Source organism: Aedes aegypti, chromosome 2 (assembly GCF_002204515.2).
Source record: "Aedes aegypti strain LVP_AGWG chromosome 2, AaegL5.0 Primary Assembly, whole genome shotgun sequence".
Taxonomy (NCBI): Eukaryota; Metazoa; Arthropoda; class Insecta; order Diptera; family Culicidae; genus Aedes; species Aedes aegypti.
This window is the reverse complement of record NC_035108.1, coordinates 256,859,499-256,882,149: the sequence shown is the minus strand read 5'-3', so window position 1 is coordinate 256,882,149 and position 22,651 is coordinate 256,859,499. Positions and strand designations below refer to the sequence as shown.

Genomic DNA, 22,651 nt, shown 5'->3' with positions numbered 1-22,651 from the left:
GGGAGGAACCAATACAAAATTTCTGTACGTCATAGTGAGCCGGGATTCCGCTGTCACGAACTGTCACTGTGAGCCCAGATCTCAAACATTGGACTAACATGGAAAAAGCGCGTAACTGATTGAAACACAATTTCGCATTTCATCAAAAGTGACAAAAATTGAATGAAAATCAATTCATGCACATATTGCAAGTAATGTCACGTGAGCACCTTTCAACTGATTGAATATGAAGCATTGAAAAACGCATCGTTTTACTTTTTTCAATGAAAATTAATATTTAGTGCATAGAAAACTGTGGCCCTTTTTCCATGTTTGTCAGGAAAGATCGAAAGTACACAACAAAAGAAAACTAGTTTTCTCCAAGCCTGCCTTGATTTTTGTTGGCAAGCTGCACGGAGACGGAATTCAACTCAATTTTGGGTTGTTTCAACGCAATTCCGTAGTTGAGCCCAATAACTCAATTTTGGCTAAATTTCCAAGGTCCCCACTAGGTAGTTTGGCTTTAATTCCATTAGAAAAATATACTCAATTTTGGGTTGATTTAACGCAAAATTGAGTTCTTTCGACCCAAACATAAGAAAAGTTGCATTTACCCAAATTTGGCTTATTGGGCCAAAGTACCCCCATTGGGTAGATGCAGCTCTCTCTATTTTTGACAACATTCGTGTGGGAGAAAGAGAAAACCGAGAGATTTTGGGTTGAAACTATGATCGATATACTTAATTTTGGGTAAAGTAAACTCAAAAATTAGGTAAAAATATTTCTCCGTGCAGGTTGTTTCCATTAAAAGATGTTGATGACTTTATCGTGTATAATCATCTGAGAATAATCATCAATGACTGGACTGATGCGTCAGTATTGACTGCCAAAAAAAAAAACACAAACGTCATAGTACGTCACATCATTATTTTTGTATCGAAAAAAAAAATGAAAATTTGCGCAGTTTTCTGTGAATTTTACACTAAATTTGTTATAGTTTAACATCAACATATTCCATTTTCTATTTCTTATTGTGTGGCTGAAGTGATAGATGTAAAGAATTTAGTTTTGGTTCGTTAAACTTGTGAGAGGAAAGCATAAATCAGCCGCTGGAAAGTAAACAATGGTTTAGTGGTTTTATTGTAAAATTTGATAAAAAAAATAATTTACTGTGACGATAGAGCATGAATACGGTGGTGATGGATGAGCAGCAGTTGTACGGTAAGATTTTACCTAGTTAAACACTGTCTGGCTTCAGGAACGAAAGCACTTGGTCAAGGCTTTTGCGTCAGCATCTGAATGACAAAACCAGTCCAAATATAAATAGAAAAAGCCGGTTGAGGAATTGCGTTTCATGTGATATATGTGACGATAAAGCTAGAGCATTTCTATCGTTGTTTGTTTTAGATGGGACGATGTTGGACATCGATCCAATCCTGGATGATTTCCCCATGGAGATGTACCAAGGATCTCTGAATGGCTGCGTGGGATCTTGTGCCGGAGTGTTGTCCCAGGAAGAAGGAATATCTCCACAAGACGAGCAATGCATGATGAGTCCACAGTACGGAGATTTTATAGATCCGGACATGTTTCTGAATGGGGTGGTGAAGCGGGAAAGCGAATCGGAATGTTCCACGGGTTCGCATAGGGACACTCCTTCGCCCTCAGACAGCAATAAGAGCTGCGATTCGTACCCTTCGAGTGGGTATGGATCCTGTGGCGGTGTCCAGATGAATAATATTCTGTTTGATAGCCCTCCTACTTCTCCGGAATACCCGGCAAATCCGCCACAGATAGTTACTGCAGCTCCCGTTAATGGTGTAGTTCGCGTCGGAGCAGCTCAAATTCCCGCAATACAGAAGCCAGTTTGCCTGACGAATCTAGCTGACCTGAAGAAGGTTAAAATTCCCCCGAAAAACGCAAAGCCGAACAATGGAAACCCGACTGGAGCTGTAACAAAAACCATTACCAACAAGACGATTGTTCTTACTGCAAAGGACTACCAAACGCTGATAAGGAATATGAAGAGCCAGACCAACAATGGAACCGTTCTGATCCGAGCAACGCCAGCATCGGCATTTGCAGCCACCAAACCCGTTCTCCCGAGACCCCCCAGGGAATCTCCGGCAACAGTACCAACATTTCAACCCGGCCAAACTAAACCTTACCCGGAAACACCTCCGACTCCCGTAAGCCCGCAGATCCCTCTTTTGCTGATGCCACCCTCAATCGAAGGAACGGTCAATGAACGGGCGCTCAAAAAGCATCAGCGAATGATTAAAAACCGGGAATCCGCCTTTCTGTCCCGAGTGCGCAAGAAAGAGTACGTCACGTCGCTGGAGCAACGCATCGATGAGCTCACGAAGGAGAATCTGTATCTGAGAGACGTAAGTACATCCACAAAATAACGACACGCAAATTAAAAATCACCCTATCGCAAATACTGTGCAATGCGCGTTCAATTCTCGCAACAAAGATCTTCAAAAGCTCTTAAAATGATTGTAGATCGTCGCAAATCCTCTATGTTATTTTTAAAGTCAATTTTCAAAATCTTACAAATATACATTTTCTTTCAGGAAAACGCTAAACTGGTTGAGAAAATCAAACACAAATGTGTCTGTGATGGAAGCAGGTTAAAGCTTGGCAACTTCAATATAATCACCAAGCAAATGACGCCCAACGTGCGAAAAAATACTGCAATAGTTTTGGCAATGCTGTTCATGGTTTCGTTCAATTTTGGACCGCTAGGGTAAGAGGAACTTAGATTGTGTTTTCTAACAAAAAAAAAAAGATAGTGGAATGATTAAACTTCCCAATAATTGTAGGAATCTACTGACTGGACAGGTAGCAAATCGCGATTTGTTGGAAACCCCGGAAGAAGTGCCTCATCACAAGCGCAATCTGCTTTGGGTGGAGGATTCTAATCTTCTGAGCGCTCGGAATGTCGACATAAGTTTGAATCTGAGCAATTTCGATGATCTTTCTGCGAGAGCCAACGGAGAGGAGCCTTTTTCAATTTGTCCCTTTTATGTAAATCAAACGGAAAACATAAGACTGGCCAGCGAATTGCGTCGGTGGATTGGTGAAAATGGTTACAAAAACTTGACTGATCAGGACGGAGACGACATGAGCATCAATTCGTTTTCGGAAATGTTTGCCTTGAAAGACACGATCGATTCCATGTACCAACAGATGAAGGACATCAGTTCCCAGATGGAATCGTTCCAAAAGCGATCGAAACTTCAGTTGGGAATCAAGAAACGCAACCATCTGAAAGGGAAAAAGGCTCGATCGTTGGAAATTTATCAGAAGCAAAAGCCACGGAAGGAAAGCGAACTGGCGTTCTACTATTCTGGATTTGGCAAAAAGTATGCCAAGTTCTTCGAGGAAATTGGCCGTCGAGATGATACGTTCTATCTGGTGTCGTTTAGTGGAGAGCATCTGCTGCTACCAGCTTTAGCGTACAATAAAACCAATCGACCCAAAATGTCGCTAATGTTGCCGGCTATGGTGGATAATGGTAAGTAAATACTCAGTATGTAAAAGTACAGAGCTGGTAGCAAGCCTTTTTATATTTTAAATTCCTCGAGGAAAAGTTTTAGACAATATTCTAGTCTTCACTTCTAAGTCTATAGTTTTTCAGGGATCCCTTCAAAAATTCATCCACTAATCCTCTCAGCGATATTCACTAAACCTCTCTTGTAGCGATTTTTAAGTGATGTTTAGAGGATTTTCTTTCCACAGTTTGCTCCAGGAACAATCCTATGATTGTGTGTTGTTTCTCTACGAGATCTTTCAAAGATTTCTAGTAAAGTAATAGAGCTGGTAGCAAATCACTTTTTAGTGACGGTCACTTTTTACAACATGGTCATTAAAACGTCACTATTCGCAACAAAAAGTCACTAGTCACTTTTTTCAGAAGTCTGAAGTCAGTTCTGTTCTGAAGTCACTATTTTCGAGATCTGATGATAGAGGCTGAGTTAGCTTTTCAAATTCGATCTTTGATATCCTGGAGACAAACATAGTTTGATTCGAAAATCGAAACGTTCAGAAATTCAGGTATTCCTTGCTAACTTACTGAAAGAATTAGACATTTTGATGACATTTGCAACGGAAAGTTTAAAAATTTTGATGGGAAACAATTTTGGAGTGTGCTCTGACAAAACTTAGGAAACGGCTTTTGGTTCTGGCCTAGATATTTGGTTATACGATGGGAGGGCATTTTTGCTTAAAGCCGCATTATAATATGGCATAGACGCCCTAATCTCTCGCATGTGATCCAACGGACATTCTGCGTCGATAACCATCTTCTATAATAAAAATGGAGTGGTGTTTGTATGTCACGAAATGGCTTACGAGCGGGCCAACGGATATTAATGGTTCTTTCTCCGTCAAGGGTTCCGACGTGTTTGTGTGTATAAAAATCTCAGGATATTCACCGGGAAAATTGAAAAAAAAAACGAGCGTGCACGGAACTGTCATTTTGTACGGGACGATCCACAGCGTTTTTCAACAGCCTACTTGATGGCAAGACGAAGTTTGCCGGGACCTGGGAGGGAGGCACAGATACTACACACGAAATAAAGAACAACGTTTGTTTGTACTGCAAGATAACTCCAGCTTGCCAAAAACAATCAAGGCAGGCTTGGGGAAAATCGCTAGTTTTCCTTTGTTGTGCACTTTCGAGCTTTCCTGACAAACATGGAAAAGGGCCACAGTTTCCTTTGCACTAAATATTCATTTTCATTGGAAAAAGTAAAACGATGCGTTTTTCAATGCTTTATATTCAATCAGGTTGAAAGGTGCTTACGTGACATTACTTGCATTGTGTGCATGAATTGATTTTCATTCATTTTTTGTCACTTTTGATGAAATGCAAAAATGTGTTTTGATCAGTTACGCGCTTTTTCCATGTTAGTCCAATGTTTGAGATCTGGGCTCACAGTGACACTTCGTGACAGCGAAATCCCGGCTCGCTATGACGTACATAAATTTTGTATTGGTTTCTCCCTCCCAGGCCGGGACCACTAGTTTCAAATAATTAATCTTTTACAAAATGGACATTAATACTATTGGCGACGATCAGTTTGCATTTTGTTAACCAGAATGATCCGTAGCCACTCTTACAATAAGCTAGCTATACATATCGTTATCATATACGACGTAGGGAATATTACTCTGAGGAAAATGATTAGTAGATTCACTGGGTAAAAATAAGTGGCGACAATCTTATTTTAAAATGGTTTTTACATTGCCATAATAAGGAATACCTCTTTTGTAACAATGGTATACAAAACCAGCTTCATTTTCGCAAAATTTACAAGTAGAAAGTAGGCGTTGTGAAGCATTGCATTTGCCACCTAAAAGTGAATCTTTTAGTTGACTGTAAAATATGTTAAAGCCTAAGGCACGGCATAAAAAAATAACAAGGCAGGCTCTTCACTGATGTCAACATCAAGTTTGGTTGAAAACATGTGACGTCACTCCTATCGTACCATATACCATACGGACCACTAGATCATTTTTTTCGAAAATTTGTTCGAGGTGGATAGGATCCTATAACATTTCCCCGAATACCATTACCCCGAAAACCATCACCCCGAAAGTCAATACCCCGAATGGTCAAGTACCCCGAAAACCAATACCCCGAAAACCATTACCCCGAATAGTCCGTTACCCCGAATACCATTTCCCCGAATGGATCATAACCCCGAATTTTCTTGACACGAAAAATTGAAAATTGAAGATCCGACAAATGAATCCCATATACCTATTTCATAGAATTTTGATTTTCATTTGAATCCATGTTCTTCATGTTATCAAAGATTTATTATTCTTTTAATCAACAGCTATTCTTCATGAGCCAAGTGAGAACCCAAATTTTACTTACAGGCGTGTACTTGATTTTGTGAGAATGATTGTGTTCACAGCAATAAATCATTTTTCGAACTGATGATAATGCTGACATGTTAATATTAGAGACCTTTCCCGCCCTCTTTCAAAAGCATTATGTTATTTGGTAATGCATAATTATATTTTTATATTGCTGGAGGCAATGCGAGTTTAACATATTCTAAAATGTCATTAGACTATGGTTTGAAAAATGTCAGATGAAAATGTTAACTAATATTAAACTGACCACTATTTCAAAAGTACATCGCTAAAGAACAGCCTATGATAAAAGAAGAAAAAATCACTGTTGAAAGCGTCAATAATTATGATGCCAACAATCACTTTGCTAGTGCAACTTCCGAAAGAATAGCCGATAACTAAAAGAAGGACAAATCTCTTGCTGGAAATTGTAATACTGACAAGATGTAATACAGACAAGTAATGCAGGGGCTTATTTTCATTCATTTTTTGAAGTCACTGTCAACTTTGAGTTTCGCTCAAGACAATTATGTCAGTCGATTTTCTTTACCGCTATCGCTCAACCTTCAACTCAAACGGTACAACTCGAAAGAACAGCCTATAACTCAATGAAGAGAAAATCATTGATTAACATTTTTACACTGCCATTATACAACCTCGAAAGAACAGCCGATGATTGAAAGAATAAAAAATCACTAATAGGAATAGTAGTAGTTATTAAGCCGAAAACTTTCAGGCTCAAATTCGCGAGCTTCCTTGAAGAATTTCTTGAAGTGCATCACTGATTTTCGGGGAAGTGTCGTATTCGGGGAACTGGTTTTCGGGGTAATTTACCATTCGGGGTAATGATTTTCGGGGTAATGTGTCATTCGGGGTAACGTTGCATTCGGGGTAATGGTTTTCGGGGTACTGGTTTTCGGGGAGATGGTTTTCGGGGTAATGATATTCGGGGAAGTGTTATAGGACCGTGGATAGGAATGACGTCGTCAAGTAGCTGTCAGTTTTCGGAATATATCACATTCTCACACCGAGTTCGGGAAACAGTACACGTATTTTTCGCGGAAGTGACAAAAAGTGCTGATTTTCTATAGAAAGTGAAAAAAAAACCTTGAAAATATAGTCGGCTAGAAGGAGAGTATTAAAGTGATAATTTACAAGTGTAGTGAAAACAAGAAAATAAAAAATTAAGAGAAAAAGTGTTGGCAAAATTGAAACGGCGAAAGGACGCCAGTGCTAGTGACCGCCATCTTGATTTGAGTACAGAATAAAAAACGAAGAAAAAAGAAAGAAGAAGAGAAGAAAAAGAAAATGTCGAGCCCTCCGGGTTCGGAGGAAGGCGGAGCCGCTGGGTTCACCTCATGGGAGGATGATCCAGACGACAGCACCGTCAAGGAACATCATAGACAACAATCTACAAGAACGCAGACATCGCAGCATGGAACGAAGCTTAACATCAAATACACAATCCAGGACAGCGGACCGTATAGGATCTACGTGCAACTTCAAAGCAACGATGGAAGTCACGGGAAATTGAACAAGTTCTCCCTTGGCTCGACCATCAGGAAGCTGGAAGGGTTTAAAGGATTCATCGTCGACATGAAGTATGTTGGCCGCCATAAAGTGTTGGTTACCGTCAGCAACTTCATCAAAGCGAATATGTTGGTCGAAAAGCTGAACGAAGCTACGGAATACCATGCTTTTGTTCCCAAGCATTTAGTCACCATCGCCGGAGTCATTGCGGGAGTACCCGCGCACATCACTGAAGACGAAATCAAGGAAGAACTCGAAAGCGAAGCTGCTGTTTTGGAGGTCAGAAGGTTATACCGACGAAATGGAAATGAGGAAGCTACAGCGCTGAATAGAGTCAGCGTGACGTTCCGCACGAACGAGCTACCAGAGCGGGTCAAACTTTTTTCCTGCGTTACAAAGGTACTACCATTCTTCAGGAAGGTTGACTTTTGTAGTCACTGCCTACGTTATGGACACAAAACCAACAACTGCAAGGGATCCCGCCGCTGTAGGAAATGTGGCAATCGACACGAGAGTGAAGACGAATACGAACAATGCGACAACCCAATCAAATGTGCCAACTGCAAAGCATCTACTCACACAGCAACCTCAAAGGATTGTCCGGAGAAGAAGATGCAAGAAAATATCAACGCTATTCGATCGAGGAAAAACCTTACCTATGCAGATGCTAGGGAACAATGCCCCATAACCATCCAGAACAAATATGACCTGTTGAGTAACCTTCAGGAATACCCATCGCCAGCGGAAAGTTTTGCGTCGGCGGCAAAAACAAGTGGAGCTACCCTACGTGAAGTCTGGAACAAGACGAATACATTGCGTAACCCTATCAAGCCGGCAGTTAAGCTGCCTCAACCAGCCAAACCAGAAGAAAAGGGAAAGAAAAAAGGACACAAACGTCGACTCTCTCAAGGAGAATCGTCTGGAGAAGCGAAAGATATCAACAAACAGGTGAGAAATGAAGAGCAGGTACCTACGAGCAATTATGTCTTCGTGGAAAATCCCCACAAATCAACCGACAAGGAACGAGTGGAGCACCTCGTCAAAGAAGCGAAGAGAAAGACGTTAGAAAACGCAAACGCTGGATTTCAAGAAAAAATCATGAAATTCTATTCCACGTTCATGGAACAAGACCTCCCCAAAGAAGTGGAGGACAAATTCAAAGCTTTTGCTAAGGAACATTTTGATCTAGACAAAACGTTCATATAAACCAACCGATCAACAATGGCGCAGTCTCTGAGGATTCTTCAATGTAACATTCAGAGTCTACATAAGAACAAGAGCGAACTACAACGGACCTTGACGGCGGCAGACTACGATGTAGCACTGCTGTCAGAGACCTGGACAAAAACGGAATTAGAGAACAGCAAAACGTATCGAATATCACCCTATTATCACATTTGTCACTCCCGTTACGATAATTACGGTGGAGCGGCAATATATTTGAAAAACAGGTATAACTACTACGAAATAAATATACCACCACTATCTGATGCTACACAGGCAGTAGCCATTCGATTAGCACGCTTGGACATCGTACTCGCGTCGATATACGTTAGTCCAACAATCACAAACCGTGATTTCGAAGAAGACCTGGAAAAAATAGTACATGTGCTGCGTCCATTCAAAAAGGTCCTCTTAGGAGGGGATTTGAATGCGCACCACACCTGTTGGGGAAACGACAAAAACAATACGAGAGGGCAAATACTTCTCAATGTAATAAGCAACGAGAATTGGATAATCTTGAACGACGGCTCGAAAACATTTGTTCCAATAGAGTTGAATAAAAAATCGAGCGCCATTGACATGACAATTTGCTCGACTACGGTATTTCCGGACGCAATCTGGAATGTAATGGACTTCGGGATAGGCAGCCATCACCTAGTCGTGGAAACAACTATAAAATCGAATGTAGATGCACCGTGCAGATACATCTATAATCAAAACAAAATTAATGAAGACTTGGCGCAATTGGGCAACGCTGACGTTAAAGGAGTTGAGGATTTGTTTAAGAATGTTAAGCAAATCTGTAAGAAGCACAGGAAAAAGGAGAAGAGAGTACCAAAATTTTGGTGGTCGAACGAAGTAGATAACGCTTGGAAGGAGAAAACTGAGGCTCGCCGAATGTTCAATCGCGTGTCGAACATGGAGAACTTGATCAACCTAAAGAGAAAAACAGCATTGTTTAAGAGAGCGAAGAAAACTGAGATCATCCAAAAGCTAAACGAATTACCCGACGAAATCACCCCCTTCACTTCCTCGAAGGAGCTGTGGGCGAAAGTAGGACGGCTAACGGGCCGAAAATATCATCAAAAGGAAAATAACATTATCTGTGACGACAGGGAGGAAGCTGAAAAGTTTCTGGACCACCACTTCGGAGCAACGCAAATCAAAATTTTCGAAGCGCTCCCGTCTTTGGGGGCAACCGATCTGATGAGCGTAGGTAAATGGAACAGGATACTAAACAGTAAGAAGAAACACTCTGCGCCTGGAGAAGACCGAGTTTCGTACGAGATGCTCAGAAGTTTGAGCATAGAAGCAACGGCCAACATCGTAGACGAAATCAACAAAATGTGGAGAAATGGTTGTGTGAGCGACGCACTAAAAACAATCAAGGTAATAGCGATACCGAAACCAGGACGAAACCAGAACGAGGCAGCTGGAAAGCGCCCGATTTCCCTCGTGTCTACACCAGCAAAGATCGTTAACACCGCAGTGCTCGAACAGCTTCAAACCTTTTTGGAAGAGAACCATGTCATCCCACCAACATCGTTTGGGTTTCGACAGAATATGTCTACAAATACCTGCTTGCAATACGTGATCAACAGTATAAAAACCAACAAACGAGAAAAATACGTATGTGCCATGATATGCGTGGATCTTTCTAACGCTTTCAATGCTGTAAAAGTAGCACAATTAGAAGCAATGTTAACAGACATGCAGGTACAGAGGGAGATAGTTGCATGGATCGTCTCATTCCTCACCAATCGACGAATATTATTCACAACGAACCAGGGAATTCTTCAAAGGACGGTGTCAGACGGCCTACCCCAGGGCGATGTACTTTCACCCACGCTTTTTAATGTGTACACGGTGGGACTACACCGAATAGCGAATGGAGACACAGTATTGGTTCAATACGCTGATGATTTTGGCATCATCGTAAGAGCCAAAAAACCTGGAAGACCTGAAAGAGAAAGCACAAAGTAGTTTGGACGACTTTGTAACACGAGCAGAACAACTAGGATTTCAAATAAATCCAGAGAAGACCAAAAGTCTTCTCTTCACTAGTAATGATAAATGTCTGGATGTTAGCATAAACGGGAAAATAATTGAAACTGTTAAAAGTTGCCGACATCTTGGTGTTACCCTGGATCGGTACATAAGCTTTGGTGAACATATAAGAGAGACCAGGAAGAAAATTAACGATCGCTTGAACATGATCAAGGTGATCAATGGAACTAAACATGGCAGTCATCCACAAGTATCCATTAAAATCTACAATGCTCTTGTCAGGAGTGTAGTAGAGTACGGCTCTGCAGTCACCCTAAACGCTAAGAAGACAAATCGACACATTCTGACGGTTGCCACCAACCAGTGCCTCCGAAAAGCTACCGGATGTACTAAAAGTACTCCCCTCAACGCCCTAGCAGCAATAGCCGGTCAGGATCCATTAGAACACCGATTAGAATACATCACAGGAAGCAGCATTGCGAGGAGCTTCGAACAGAGGAACATTATAGCCGAACAGCTGGCTGCCGTTCCACCTATCGAAGAGGATGGATCAGATAAGTACTCTTATCTGGAAAATGTTTACCACAAGGATAAGGAGATCTACGACAATATTATGCGTATAACAACTATACCTACAGTTCATCACGTTGAAATTTTCTCGTCGCTGGAAAGAATCACGGGACCGAAGAGAAATCTTCCTCTCGTAAAGCTGAAGCAAGCAGCACTATGCGTTATGAATGGAAGATTTAAAAATCGAGGACGAGTCTTCACGGACGCATCAAAGGAGAACAACACCTGTGGTATAGGAATATACTTCGAAGGGTCAGCCAGGTACCACTATAGGTTGGCACACGAGGTAAGCATAACCACCGCAGAAATACAAGCCATCAATGTCGCAATGAAACTCATCAAGGAGAATCAACTCTACTTGTACGTCATATACACGGATTCCAAGACAGCTTGCGGGATGCTTGAGGAAGCACTACATGCACACAAAGGACCGCATATACTGTCGGAAATACTGCAGGCAGCGCACGAAACTGGAACATCAATACAGTGGGTGCCTAGCCACGTAGGTCTTACAGGCAATGAAATGGCCGATCAGCTGGCTAAGCTGGGAACAAGTACATCAGCTGAAACACTGGAACATCAAATTTTCTACACGGACGCCAAAAACCACCTGAAACGAAAAAAACTTGCTAGCACTCAAGAATGGTATAAAAATTACTCGGAAGAAAAAGGAAAACACTTCTACCAAATACAAAACGAATACAACGATAAACCATGGTACGACGGGCAGGATCTAAAAGGATACGAAGTACGAATGATCAACCGACTGATGACAGCACATAACTATTCAAAATCTTGGCTTGCCAAGATGAAAATTGTTGAAGACCCGGACTGCGAACTTTGCGAAGAGCCGGAAACAGCGGAGCACTCGATTATCCACTGTCCGCGATTCAACATCGAACGGGCCGAGTTTTCCTTCGATGGTAGATATGCGAACTTAGTGGACATCTTCAAGAAAAAAGACACAAAACTATGCAGAGAAGTAGTTGCATTTGTTAAAAAATGCAAACTGGATTTGTAACTAACGTACACTGACGTGTACGCATATCAATAGGGCATATGGTCCCAGTCACCGGCCCTCCACTCGAGTCGCGATAAGACTCAACTAGATTGAAGAAGAAGAAGAAGGAATATATCACCTTCTTAAATATAGTACACCGTGGCCTAAGGTAACTTTACTCTTAATTATTCACTATATTTATGCCTTTGGAAGGTAGGATGCTGAGATTGACCATAAGGGTACACATGCTAGTTTCGAGAAATTGTTGAACGTTATTCAACAACGAGAATAACGAAATTAACTAGAACATCACACTTTAGAGATGGGCAACAAAAACAGGAGCAGATCCGGATCACTCAAAAGAACGAGTGATCCGTGGCTTTTTTTTGGCGAGAGTCGATGCATTTGTGCTGATCAACATGTGACCCGAAAAAAACGAACCAATTATTTTCCCCTCTTCTCTTTCGTTCGGCTTTATCATAATGCTCGACACATACCTTGCTTTGCACGCCACGGCACACAAGCAAACTCAGTTTGCTGCAACTCCGCACTCTCAGAGCATACACAGCCATACAACTAATTTGCTCCGCCAACTTGCATACAAGCAGATGACATAAAGAGAGAAAAAGTGCCCACTTGAATGGCAAAGCACATTTTGCTTCTTCCTTTTTGGTTCGGTTAGGGGAAATCGGCCGAGAATATCGTGAGTTTCTGGGGGAGAATATACGAAACATGAGAGAGCAAAAACACGAAAGTACTTTAACGCATGTCGCGCAACAGGCAATGAACCGCTCTTTTTCCGTTCGCTCAGTTCAATGGGTTACATGCATGGCCTGATTTGCTACTCACCTTTATGTAGGCTATCACGCCTACCAAATATTTTTTTTTTGATTACAGCTTCCACTCACAATAAATTTGAAGTTAGATGTCTTTCCCCATACAAAATGAAATGAGAAAACTCCTGCTGATCAACTGTGGACAAGAGCAAAGCAGGTTATCCATTCGCTCTTCCCTTGCGAGCCGCTGAGCCACTGAACCGTTCAAAAGATCCGGTTTACTAAAATGAGTGATTCGGATCGGATCCGTTCACTAAAATGAACCGTTTTGCCCATCTCTAAGCATGACTAAAAAGGACATTATTAGTAATGACACTGCTAACAAATTTTGATGGAGTTGCTGATTTTAACAATGCTTCTTATTTTCTCAGAAGCAAGGGAATATGGGTATTTTTTAAAAAATACCACGTCACAATTCTAATAAAACAAGTACCGTTTTGATTCATATTACGAACAGCTTCAAATTCCGGACACTCTACTTTGTATGGGAAACATTTCATACGAGGATTGTTTTAATAAGCTTCTCCAACAAATATCTATGCAAGTTTATAATGCCCAACTGCCTTAGAAGTCTCTTTAATGGTTTGAGAATTTCAATTGATGATTTGACTATTCTAATAATGATTTTCATGAGCTGTCTGGAATTTGAATCAGAGTGTCCGGAATATGAGGCAGAAGTGAGTAAGCGTCCGTAATAAGAATCATGAAAAGGCCACACATTTCGATTTATTTAAAATTATTCAAGTTGTGGAAGCGTATTCTTTACCCACCATTCGAAAGTTAAAGGTTTCCGACGCTTGATAACGCTAAGGAATCATACAGAATGTTATATTTAGTATGCTCAATGCTAAGTTATACTTCCCTGAGGCTTTAAGTGTCCGTAATATGAATCAAAGCGGTAATTATGTGGGCACCATTGTCTAGTCCGTCTGAGTATTGGTCCTGGTAGAGGGGAAACTTGGCAAAAGTTAGACCGATGGTTCAGCCTTGACAAGTAAAGCTGTAAACTGAATAGTAAATGCCACACAAAAAAAGTTGCCATTGCTTTGAAATTCATCCCATTTCTAATTAAAACTATTAACAAAAGCGATCAAACATCTAAAACCATCGCTTCCTGGAAAATACTGCAGGATCCATCGACTCGATTATGTTCTCAAAAATAGCTAGAAAATCTACAAAGACTTCCTCAAGACCCCAGAAGTTCTTTCAGAGATCCTAACGGGAGCGGGCCATTTGGCATAAGGTAATTTTGTATAACCAGAACTATATCCCTTCTTTCAAAATATAGCTGTTCTTGATGAAAAAATGTTATGCCAAATGACCCAGACCCGACTCTAACAGAGGTTAATCGCGGATTTCTACAGAATATTACTTTATGATTCCTTTTTCCTCCAATATCTTATGGTTTTTTACGGTACTCTGGAACATCATTAAAAGAATTCCTGGATAAATTGATTTTATTCTCCTGCTGTTCTTATGCAGCGCAAATAGTGACGTCACTATTTGCGCTGCATAAGAACAGCGGGAGATTGAAAGAGAGAACTAGTTACACGCATCAATCATCTGCGCCACCTGAGTAAAATCCATCACATTGATTCTACAGCACAAAACTACATTAAAATACAGTACATTACATTCTTCTTATTCTATTGCGGAACTTATATGAGGGTTCACCAAACTCAAACGCTGATTCCATCGAAGTAAACACTCTTATAATCGCCGTTGGAGGTTCGTGGTAGCCGTATGCCTTACGATGATTCCTTGGCTGTAGTAGCGTGGAGCTCCTTAGAGTCCGTTTCGGAATGCGAAAGTTTAATTGTGATAACAATTCCGGGCAATCCATTTCACCATTTATAATCTTTGCGACCAACGTTGCTTGTTGAATTTTCCTTCTTCGTTCCAAAGTTTCTAAGCTTAACAACAAACATCTGTTCGGGTAAGGCGGTAGGTTTACTGGGTCACGCCATGGAAGATTCCGTAAGGCTAGCCTTACGAATCTCTTCTGCACTCCTTCAAGGCGAAAGATCCAGCTAACCTCGTACGGACACCAGACCACAGAAACATTTTCAATTATTGGTCTAACCAGTGAGCAGTACAATGCCTTAAGGCAGTGAAGTCTCGAGCTATCTTAGAAATAAAGCCAAGCTGTCTGTTAGCCTTCGCGTTGATTGATGAATAGTGTAGACGAAAATCGAGCTTCGGGTCCAGGAGTACTCCAAGGTCATTTACTCTATCAACTCTACGATGTAGTAGTTATACAGTATTGGATCCTTTATACGATGGAATGTCATTACCACGCATTTTGGAATACTAACGATCAATTTATCCCGACGACACCAATCAACGAACGCATTTAGTAAACATTGAAGACGAAGACAATCTTCTACCATACGGACGATAAGGTAGAGTTTTAAATCATCAGCATATACACATGACGGGAAATTCTGGAAAGATATATCCAGAATTTGTCTGCTGGCTTGGCGCTCATGCATTTTGCAGCGCCCTTTTTAGGGCGCTGTTTGAACCCATTGTCGTATGGCGCTACATTTCTCATTTCGCTTATAAGACTTTCCCTCTCAAGGGACCTTATCCCTATTTCCTCCCATCTTTCCCTTCGCTTTCCTTTCCCATCGGGTAGATCAGGTCGATGATGAAATAGGCTCAAATATGGTTATGGTACAAATCTCCCAAATGTCGGGGAACGTGCCTCTGGAGCCGGCCGGATACCATTTCTAAGTCTCTTAGGCACTATCAGCTCTGAAAACAGTATCTCTATCATTTTCTTGCAAATAATGATGATCCTTTCTTTCAGCAACCCATCCATCCGACAAAGTGACATTGATGCAAATCGACTGCGAGGTGATGAACACATCGATGATCCAAATTCGGGAGAAAACGATTCCGGGCGATTTGCTGCGTCCACACGGAAAACCGGATGAATCCACAAATGGGACTAACGAAAAACGCTAAGAAACCGCAAAAAAGTGCACCAGAATTTAGTGACAATAACGTACAAAACGTAAGCAGCTCAAACACAGCGAAGAATAACCGAAGGGTTCACCATAAGCACCCTTCTGCTAGGCCGTTCTTTGTTCAACGAATGAGTGAGCATTTGAAAAGTGATTATGATCTACATTAGACTAAGAGGAAAACGTTCCAACTGTTATATCATTTAAAATTTTCTGTTCATTTTTCGTACCTTGATATTCTTGTGTCTATGTAACTTATTGAAACTGAAAACTATTTAAAAATCGTTATAAATTGTAACTATTGTGCAATGTAGGACTGCAGTCCTAAATTACCTTTGTTGAACTTCGACCCGTACATTTTTATTTTCTTTGCGAAGAATTGGAATTGGCTGTAATATTAGTAATTTAAAATCATTGTGGACAATGCGAGAATAATCTTACAAATGCATTTGGAGATAATCTTTACAAAACCTACTTTAATACCATTACGATAATCTTACACGAATAAAACAAACGCATACCACGTCGACCTTCTTCTAATCAATCGGCTTCGAAAGCAGTTCATTCTCCACTACGTCCAACGCCACGTTGTCCATTTGGGATCGGGTTTCCTTGAGGATAGCGTCATACCGTCTAGCCAGGAACGATTTCCGCTGGATGTACCGTTCCAGCAGTTGTGCGAAATCGTTGGATTCCTTAAGGACTTCGTCAACAGTGGGTCCAGCGCTCAAATAGCGACGTTGTTCATCCGACAGCAGCGATACGTTCAGCTCGATATTGTTCTTTTTGAATTCGTTGATTTCGTGCACTTTGTCCCGAACCAGCTTGTTCCAACTCTCGATTTCGTTCTTCAGCTGTTTCTCGTAGCTGGAAAAGCCGAAAATTGGTTTCTTACAAAGGATTAACTGACATCATTGACTTCTATTCTATTATTTCCTTGACTTGATAAAAAGTGTAAACTAACAAGTTACCGTAAGAATAAATCAACAAATTACAAATTACAAATTAGCTATTGGTTACTCTTTAAATCAGCGTTTCCCAACCGGAGGTCCGCAGACCCCTAGGGCTGAAAAATCTGAAAACATGCCATGTTTTTCAGTATAATTTTTGAAAAATGTCACAACTTCAAGCAGAAATTTAGTAAACAAAGTCCAAAATATGTTTTCGTCAAAATACATACGAGGTATGACTAAGCCGCAACTAATCAAATCTTTTTTGACATATGCACACGTATCTGATTAATATGTAACTTACCTTGGTTTATATGGAACCGGCGAAGCAGATATAGAACCTTTTCATACGCATAGAAATTTGTATTAGATGATATATAGTGTAATAAATGTAACAATTTCTATTCCACTACTGCATACCAACCTTGATCTGACTGAAATAACGACGAACGGCGGCGGACCGGAATCTTCTGCGGAACATTGCCGGCTTCTGCCATGTCGAAAGCCTGTTTTATTCGATAGATGTTAAGGCTCACTTTTCAGTTTTCGTGGGTTTTAAACAAAATATCTGAATACATACCTAAAAATTTATAAATTATTCAATGTTGCAATCTACCGCGAAGCTAAATTCGTTGAATATGTTTGTTTTGAATGATGTACCGTCGTCATCGTCAGTACTTTTGCCGCTGATGATTGTTTGGGGGATTCATCATTGTGCACGCTAAACGAAAAAGTCAGTTAATGGCTACATAACATTACCCAATGTGGAACATGTTTTGCGGTTGGATATACACGGAAAAAAAACAGTTTACCTAATAAGGTCCTAAGGCCCTGTCCCAATTTCAGTGCTAAACGCTTAAGTTTAGGACAAAAACACATATTTACTCAATTTTTTAATGTTCTCCGTTGGTTTAAGCCCGAAAACCATTTTTTTATGTTTCTTTAGATTTTGTCACACCCCTCGGCTTAAACTCAAATTTTTGGGTATATTTTGTTTTCCGTGTTCCTTCCGAAATGTCAGATAGGAACAACCCCAGTGGTAAAACTAAAAGCCCTGTGGTGTTTTTGACGACTAAGCGAACGCTGCTAAGGGTTTATTCAAAAATTTCATAACGCCAAAAATTGCTATTTTCGACACTCACCCACCCCCTTGTAACGCTTTTTGTATGAATATTTTACAAATTTTGTATGAGCCGTAACACCACGACGACACCCACCCACCCCCTTTAGCGTTATGAAATTTGTGAATGGGCCCTAAAGGAGTTGCAGTAACATGCTCTTTCGTGTTATCGAATAAAAACAAGAATTCAATAAAAATTGTAAGACCTAATTCATTTACCACTAAAAAGACATTCCAGAGAAATCTAATATCTTTATCAACACGATTGGTTGGAAAATGGCTGGGGGATGGCGTACCATTGGTACCTCGCGTACCTGAAGGAATAAAATAGACCCCTCTGTGCGGTCCTTAGCCTCTTGCCCAGCAACTCCTATCCCTACACACTTAAATTATTTCACCGACCTCAGTAAAATTTTTCGCCGAGAACCCAACAGCTGAGAGCTCGGTAAATTTTAACGCCGAATCTTGGTACTTATTTTACCGAGATTTCGGCAATCCGAATTTTTTGCCGAGATCTCGGCGAACGTTACCGAGATTCGGTAAACGTTTACCGAGATCTCGGTAAAAGTTTTACCGAGTATCGTCAAATTATTACCGAGATATCAGCTGTTGGGTTCTCGGCGAAACCGTTTAAGTGTGTACCTCCTCGCGGTACCGGCCGGTACGGTACGAGTAACCTTAGGGATGATCGGGTAACCAACCCCCGGTGGGAACTTTGGTCGTATGCTGACAGGGAATGGGGGGTTTGCTTTTTGTTTTTCTGTAGACTCTGTACTCTATGTTAGGAGCGGCTCACAACAGCGTCTGTTCCCCATGTCAGGGCGGCTGATCATCGTCCGAGTGCCAGAGAAGGACTCTAAGCTAAACTGCGCACTATGGTCCTCCGAACAATTAGGGGGAATGGTCCTCCGGAAATCTAGGGGGTTGGTGTCAGGCCCTGCAAGCCAGCCGTAAAAACATCAAGCAACGAATAATCAACGAGAGAATACGAACCGGGACAATCAGCGAAGACCACAGCGACGTAAAGGGACTAGCGATTGGAAGCTCGGTACGTGGAACTGTAAATCTCTCAACTTCATCGGGAGCACACGCATACTCGCCGACGTGCTGAAGGACCGCGGCTTCGGCATCGTAGCGTTGCAGGAAGTGTGTTGGAAGGGATCAATGGTGCGAACGTTTAGAGGTAATCATCCCGGTCAACCAGTCAGTGATTTTCGATAGCGATCGATATAGATTCGTTTTGAACCGTTAGCGATCGCCATCGTTGGTCGAAGATCTATAAAGAATTATGAAGACTGGTTGGTCGGGATACCATCTACCGGAGCTGCGGCAACACACACGAGCTGGGATCAGCATTTATAGTGATGGGTGATATGCAAAGGCGCGTGATCGGGTGGTGGCCGATCAATGAGAGAAAGTGCAAGTTGATGATCAAAGGCCGGTTCTTCAACTTCAGCATTATAAACGTGCACAGCCCTCACTCCGGAAGCACTGATGATGATAAAGACGCATTTTACGCGCAGCTCGAACGCGAGTACGACAGCTGCCCAAGCCGTCATGGGAGATCATAGGAGATTTAAACGCTCAGGTTAATCAGGAGGAGGAGTTCAGACCGACTATAGAAGAGTGCATGGTGACGTCACGAAAAATTCTCCTTCTCTGTCCCTCTTTCATCACGCTCAATTGACTGTCCTGCTCTTTGACACTCACTGCTGGAATTGTTTAGATTTTTTTTATATGGAGTTGACATTCACTGCTGGAATTGTTGACATTTTTTTTATATGGAGTTTCGAGGTTAGGTCAGGCGTGCAACGATCTATTGGAAAGTTCAGCGCCCACCGGCTGACGAACGAAAATGGCTTACGACTAATTGATTTCGCCGCCTCCAAGATTATTAGAGTTTTCATTCCCGGGAACATTTCCCGGGAATTGAGATTTCCCGGGATTCCCGTTGCCCGGGATATGATTTTCTGTTTCCCGGGATTACCGTATTTCCCGGGATTTTCTCATTTCCCGGGTAGCTTTATAAAAAAAGGAATTACTATCTATTTTCAAACAAAAACCATCATATAATTCTAACCAAAAAACTCACTACATCACATCTTTCGATGCTGATTTCTTTTTTTATTGTAATGAAAAAGTTGTTCATAAAATAGATATCGTTTTTGACGAATTTTGCTGTATAAAATAAAGGAATTTTCAAGGGATGTTTTCTATGAATTCCGTAGGCTTATAAAGTTTTCATGGATGTAACAGTCACAATTTTCAATATAATGACTCTAGTTGGATCAAGAATAAACTCCACGAGGACTTTTGCCTAATGCTATAAACTTTGTTGTTCTGGAGCCTAGCGTTTGAAATGAAGCTAACATTTCTTTAGAGACACATGAATAAATTACTCACAAAGAAGAGAAGTAACCAACAAATTAACTGGTATAAAATACATATAGGGTCGATGAAGCCGCATGACTAAGAACAAATTTTCGAATAAAATCGGAAAATAAAGCCAGTGGCATTGTTTTTACGTCTGAAAGCTATTTATTTATACGGTTTTGTGAAAAAACACAAAAAATACAAAACCAATTTTTTTGGATTTATTGTCGCTTGTGCTACTATAGCCTATAGTACAAAGCAAAATACAAATCAAAACCGTGTTTTTACAAAACTTTTACATTTTTGCATTAAAAAGTGGATCAAAAGCTTTTGATTGATATAAAAAGTTCTAGGGTAGGTGTACCAATTATGGATGCAATATGTAAACAGTAGTGATAAAAATCAAGTTGTAACCGTGTTTCTAAAACGCAAGCATGACTTGTTGGTGTCAATTACTAGTTTAAAGCCTTGCGAATCTGTTGATTTAAACAGTTTTGGTACTAAATTGACTTTAAGCTTCTAAAAATGGATTTTAAAAAGCGTTGTCTTTGTACCAATTATGGCAATAGCGTTCCTAGCATTCGACATAAAAGTGTACCAATTATGGACTATCGAATATTTGCACGAAATGAACTCAAACGCCATGAAGAGCGAATGATAATGCAACGCTAATATGTAATAAAGATATCGCTCATAAAATTTTCCAAAAATTTTGGGTTAAATAGATGTTAAATCATTTTTTTGCAATAGGTTCATGGGAGAAAATTAATTTTCGAAAAAGAAGTCAAAATGTAGTGTAAATGCAAATTATGATACAAATTAGCATTTATGATCTCACATTACCTTTCCAGTGCCAAATTTTAACGAAAAAAAAGGGAAAATTCAACAATTCTCGATTACTTTTTCAAATCGACGTAAGTAACTTCCATACGGTTTTGAGAAAATTAATTCAGAAGAATCACAACCTGTCTTCTAAAACTGTTTTAAAATGAATCACCTTTTTAACATTTTTTCGCCGTGTACATTGCTTAAATTTTCCATATAATAAGCTCGCGATAAAAAACTAGGGAGTTCCTGTTATTTCCCACAACAATTTTATTACAAAATGATAAGCCGAATTATTCAGTTACTTTCGACGTTTTTGTATCAGTGTAAAATCGGCTCAAGTAGTGTTTTGTTTTGAATCGTGGATAAGTCACTTTGTCTTTCCATACAGCAGAGCGGCGAAAGTAGTGGTTAGGTAGCGAAAGTTGAAAATCTTACTTTCGTCGTTTTGTAAATCCGGAAAGTAAACGCTCTAAAAGTGAAAAATCGAGTTGGTTTAGAGCGAAATGTGTAGAATTTTGTCTGCGAACCACGTAGAATCGATAAAGTAAGTTTGTATACTTTTTTGACTTGAGTCGGTTTGAATAACTTTTCTAGAATTGAGTGTCGCTGATAACCCCTTTCTACCATGAAATTAGCATCTTCCGCTCGCGAACGTTTTCGAACGTGTGATTGAAAAATCTTAGTAATTGAGAACAAAACATAAAGATAATGCCTTACAGAACCGTCCCGTCGTGGAAGTCACCCGTAAAATAGTTTTTACTTCTTTTATTTCACTGATCAAAAAATGTAAACAATGCGCCTCCAGAGTATTGCCATAATTGGGCTCTCACACACTCCTTGTACCAGTTATCGACATAGTGGAAATAACACGATTTCCAACTTAAAACAGTAAAATTGATAGCATACCAGCTAAATTTATTCATTTGTTCTCACTAGGCAACATACATTCATCGGTTGAAACAGTTTATCCGGATGAAAACATACATTTCGTAACGGAGGTCCCTTCAAATGTTCATTTTTCGAAGCCTTTTTTTATTCGTGCAATAAATGTTATTTTCAAGGTTTAGTTACCATCAAAAACAAATAGTTTAATCATTCCTGTGAATATAAGCCATTATAGTCTAGTGAAACAATAAGAAAAATCTCTTATTGTTCCCACTATTGCCATAATTGGTACTATAGCCATAATTGGTACTTCTACCCTAATTTAAATAATTATTATGTGCTACTATAGGAACAATAGGTTTGCTATAGATGCAAGGGAACTTAAATTATAAGCAAAACTATATTTCGATCATTTATTTTTAACAAAATCGAGTTGTGTATCAATGGTTATGAGGTAAATGGTTCCCGAGCTTCATGTTAAAAATATTTTGCAACGATTTGTAGCAAAA

The 22,651-nt window shown here is 40.3% G+C and overlaps 2 protein-coding genes across 2 annotated transcripts; one reads left to right on the top strand and one right to left on the bottom strand.

Annotated features, from left to right (window-relative positions):
- The first annotated feature begins 870 nt into the window (after positions 1–870).
- Positions 871–16,513, top strand: LOC5578356 (cyclic AMP-dependent transcription factor ATF-6 alpha). Its single transcript, XM_001656876.2, has 5 exons — positions 871–1,200; positions 1,387–2,366; positions 2,556–2,728; positions 2,805–3,499; positions 15,830–16,513. Exons 1-5 carry the CDS (start codon positions 1,164–1,166, stop codon positions 15,985–15,987), a joined length of 2,043 nt encoding a protein of 680 aa, XP_001656926.2. The 5' UTR covers positions 871–1,163; the 3' UTR covers positions 15,988–16,513.
- On the bottom strand, positions 16,406–17,653 carry LOC5578357. Its single transcript, XM_011494699.2, has 4 exons — positions 17,517–17,653; positions 17,361–17,442; positions 17,241–17,277; positions 16,406–16,853 (listed from the first exon to the last, which is right to left on the bottom strand). The coding sequence occupies exons 2-4, from the start codon at positions 17,431–17,433 to the stop codon at positions 16,523–16,525; spliced, it is 441 nt and encodes a 146-aa protein (XP_011493001.1). The 5' UTR covers positions 17,434–17,442; positions 17,517–17,653; the 3' UTR covers positions 16,406–16,522.
- Between the last annotated feature and the right edge of the window lie 4,998 nt (positions 17,654–22,651).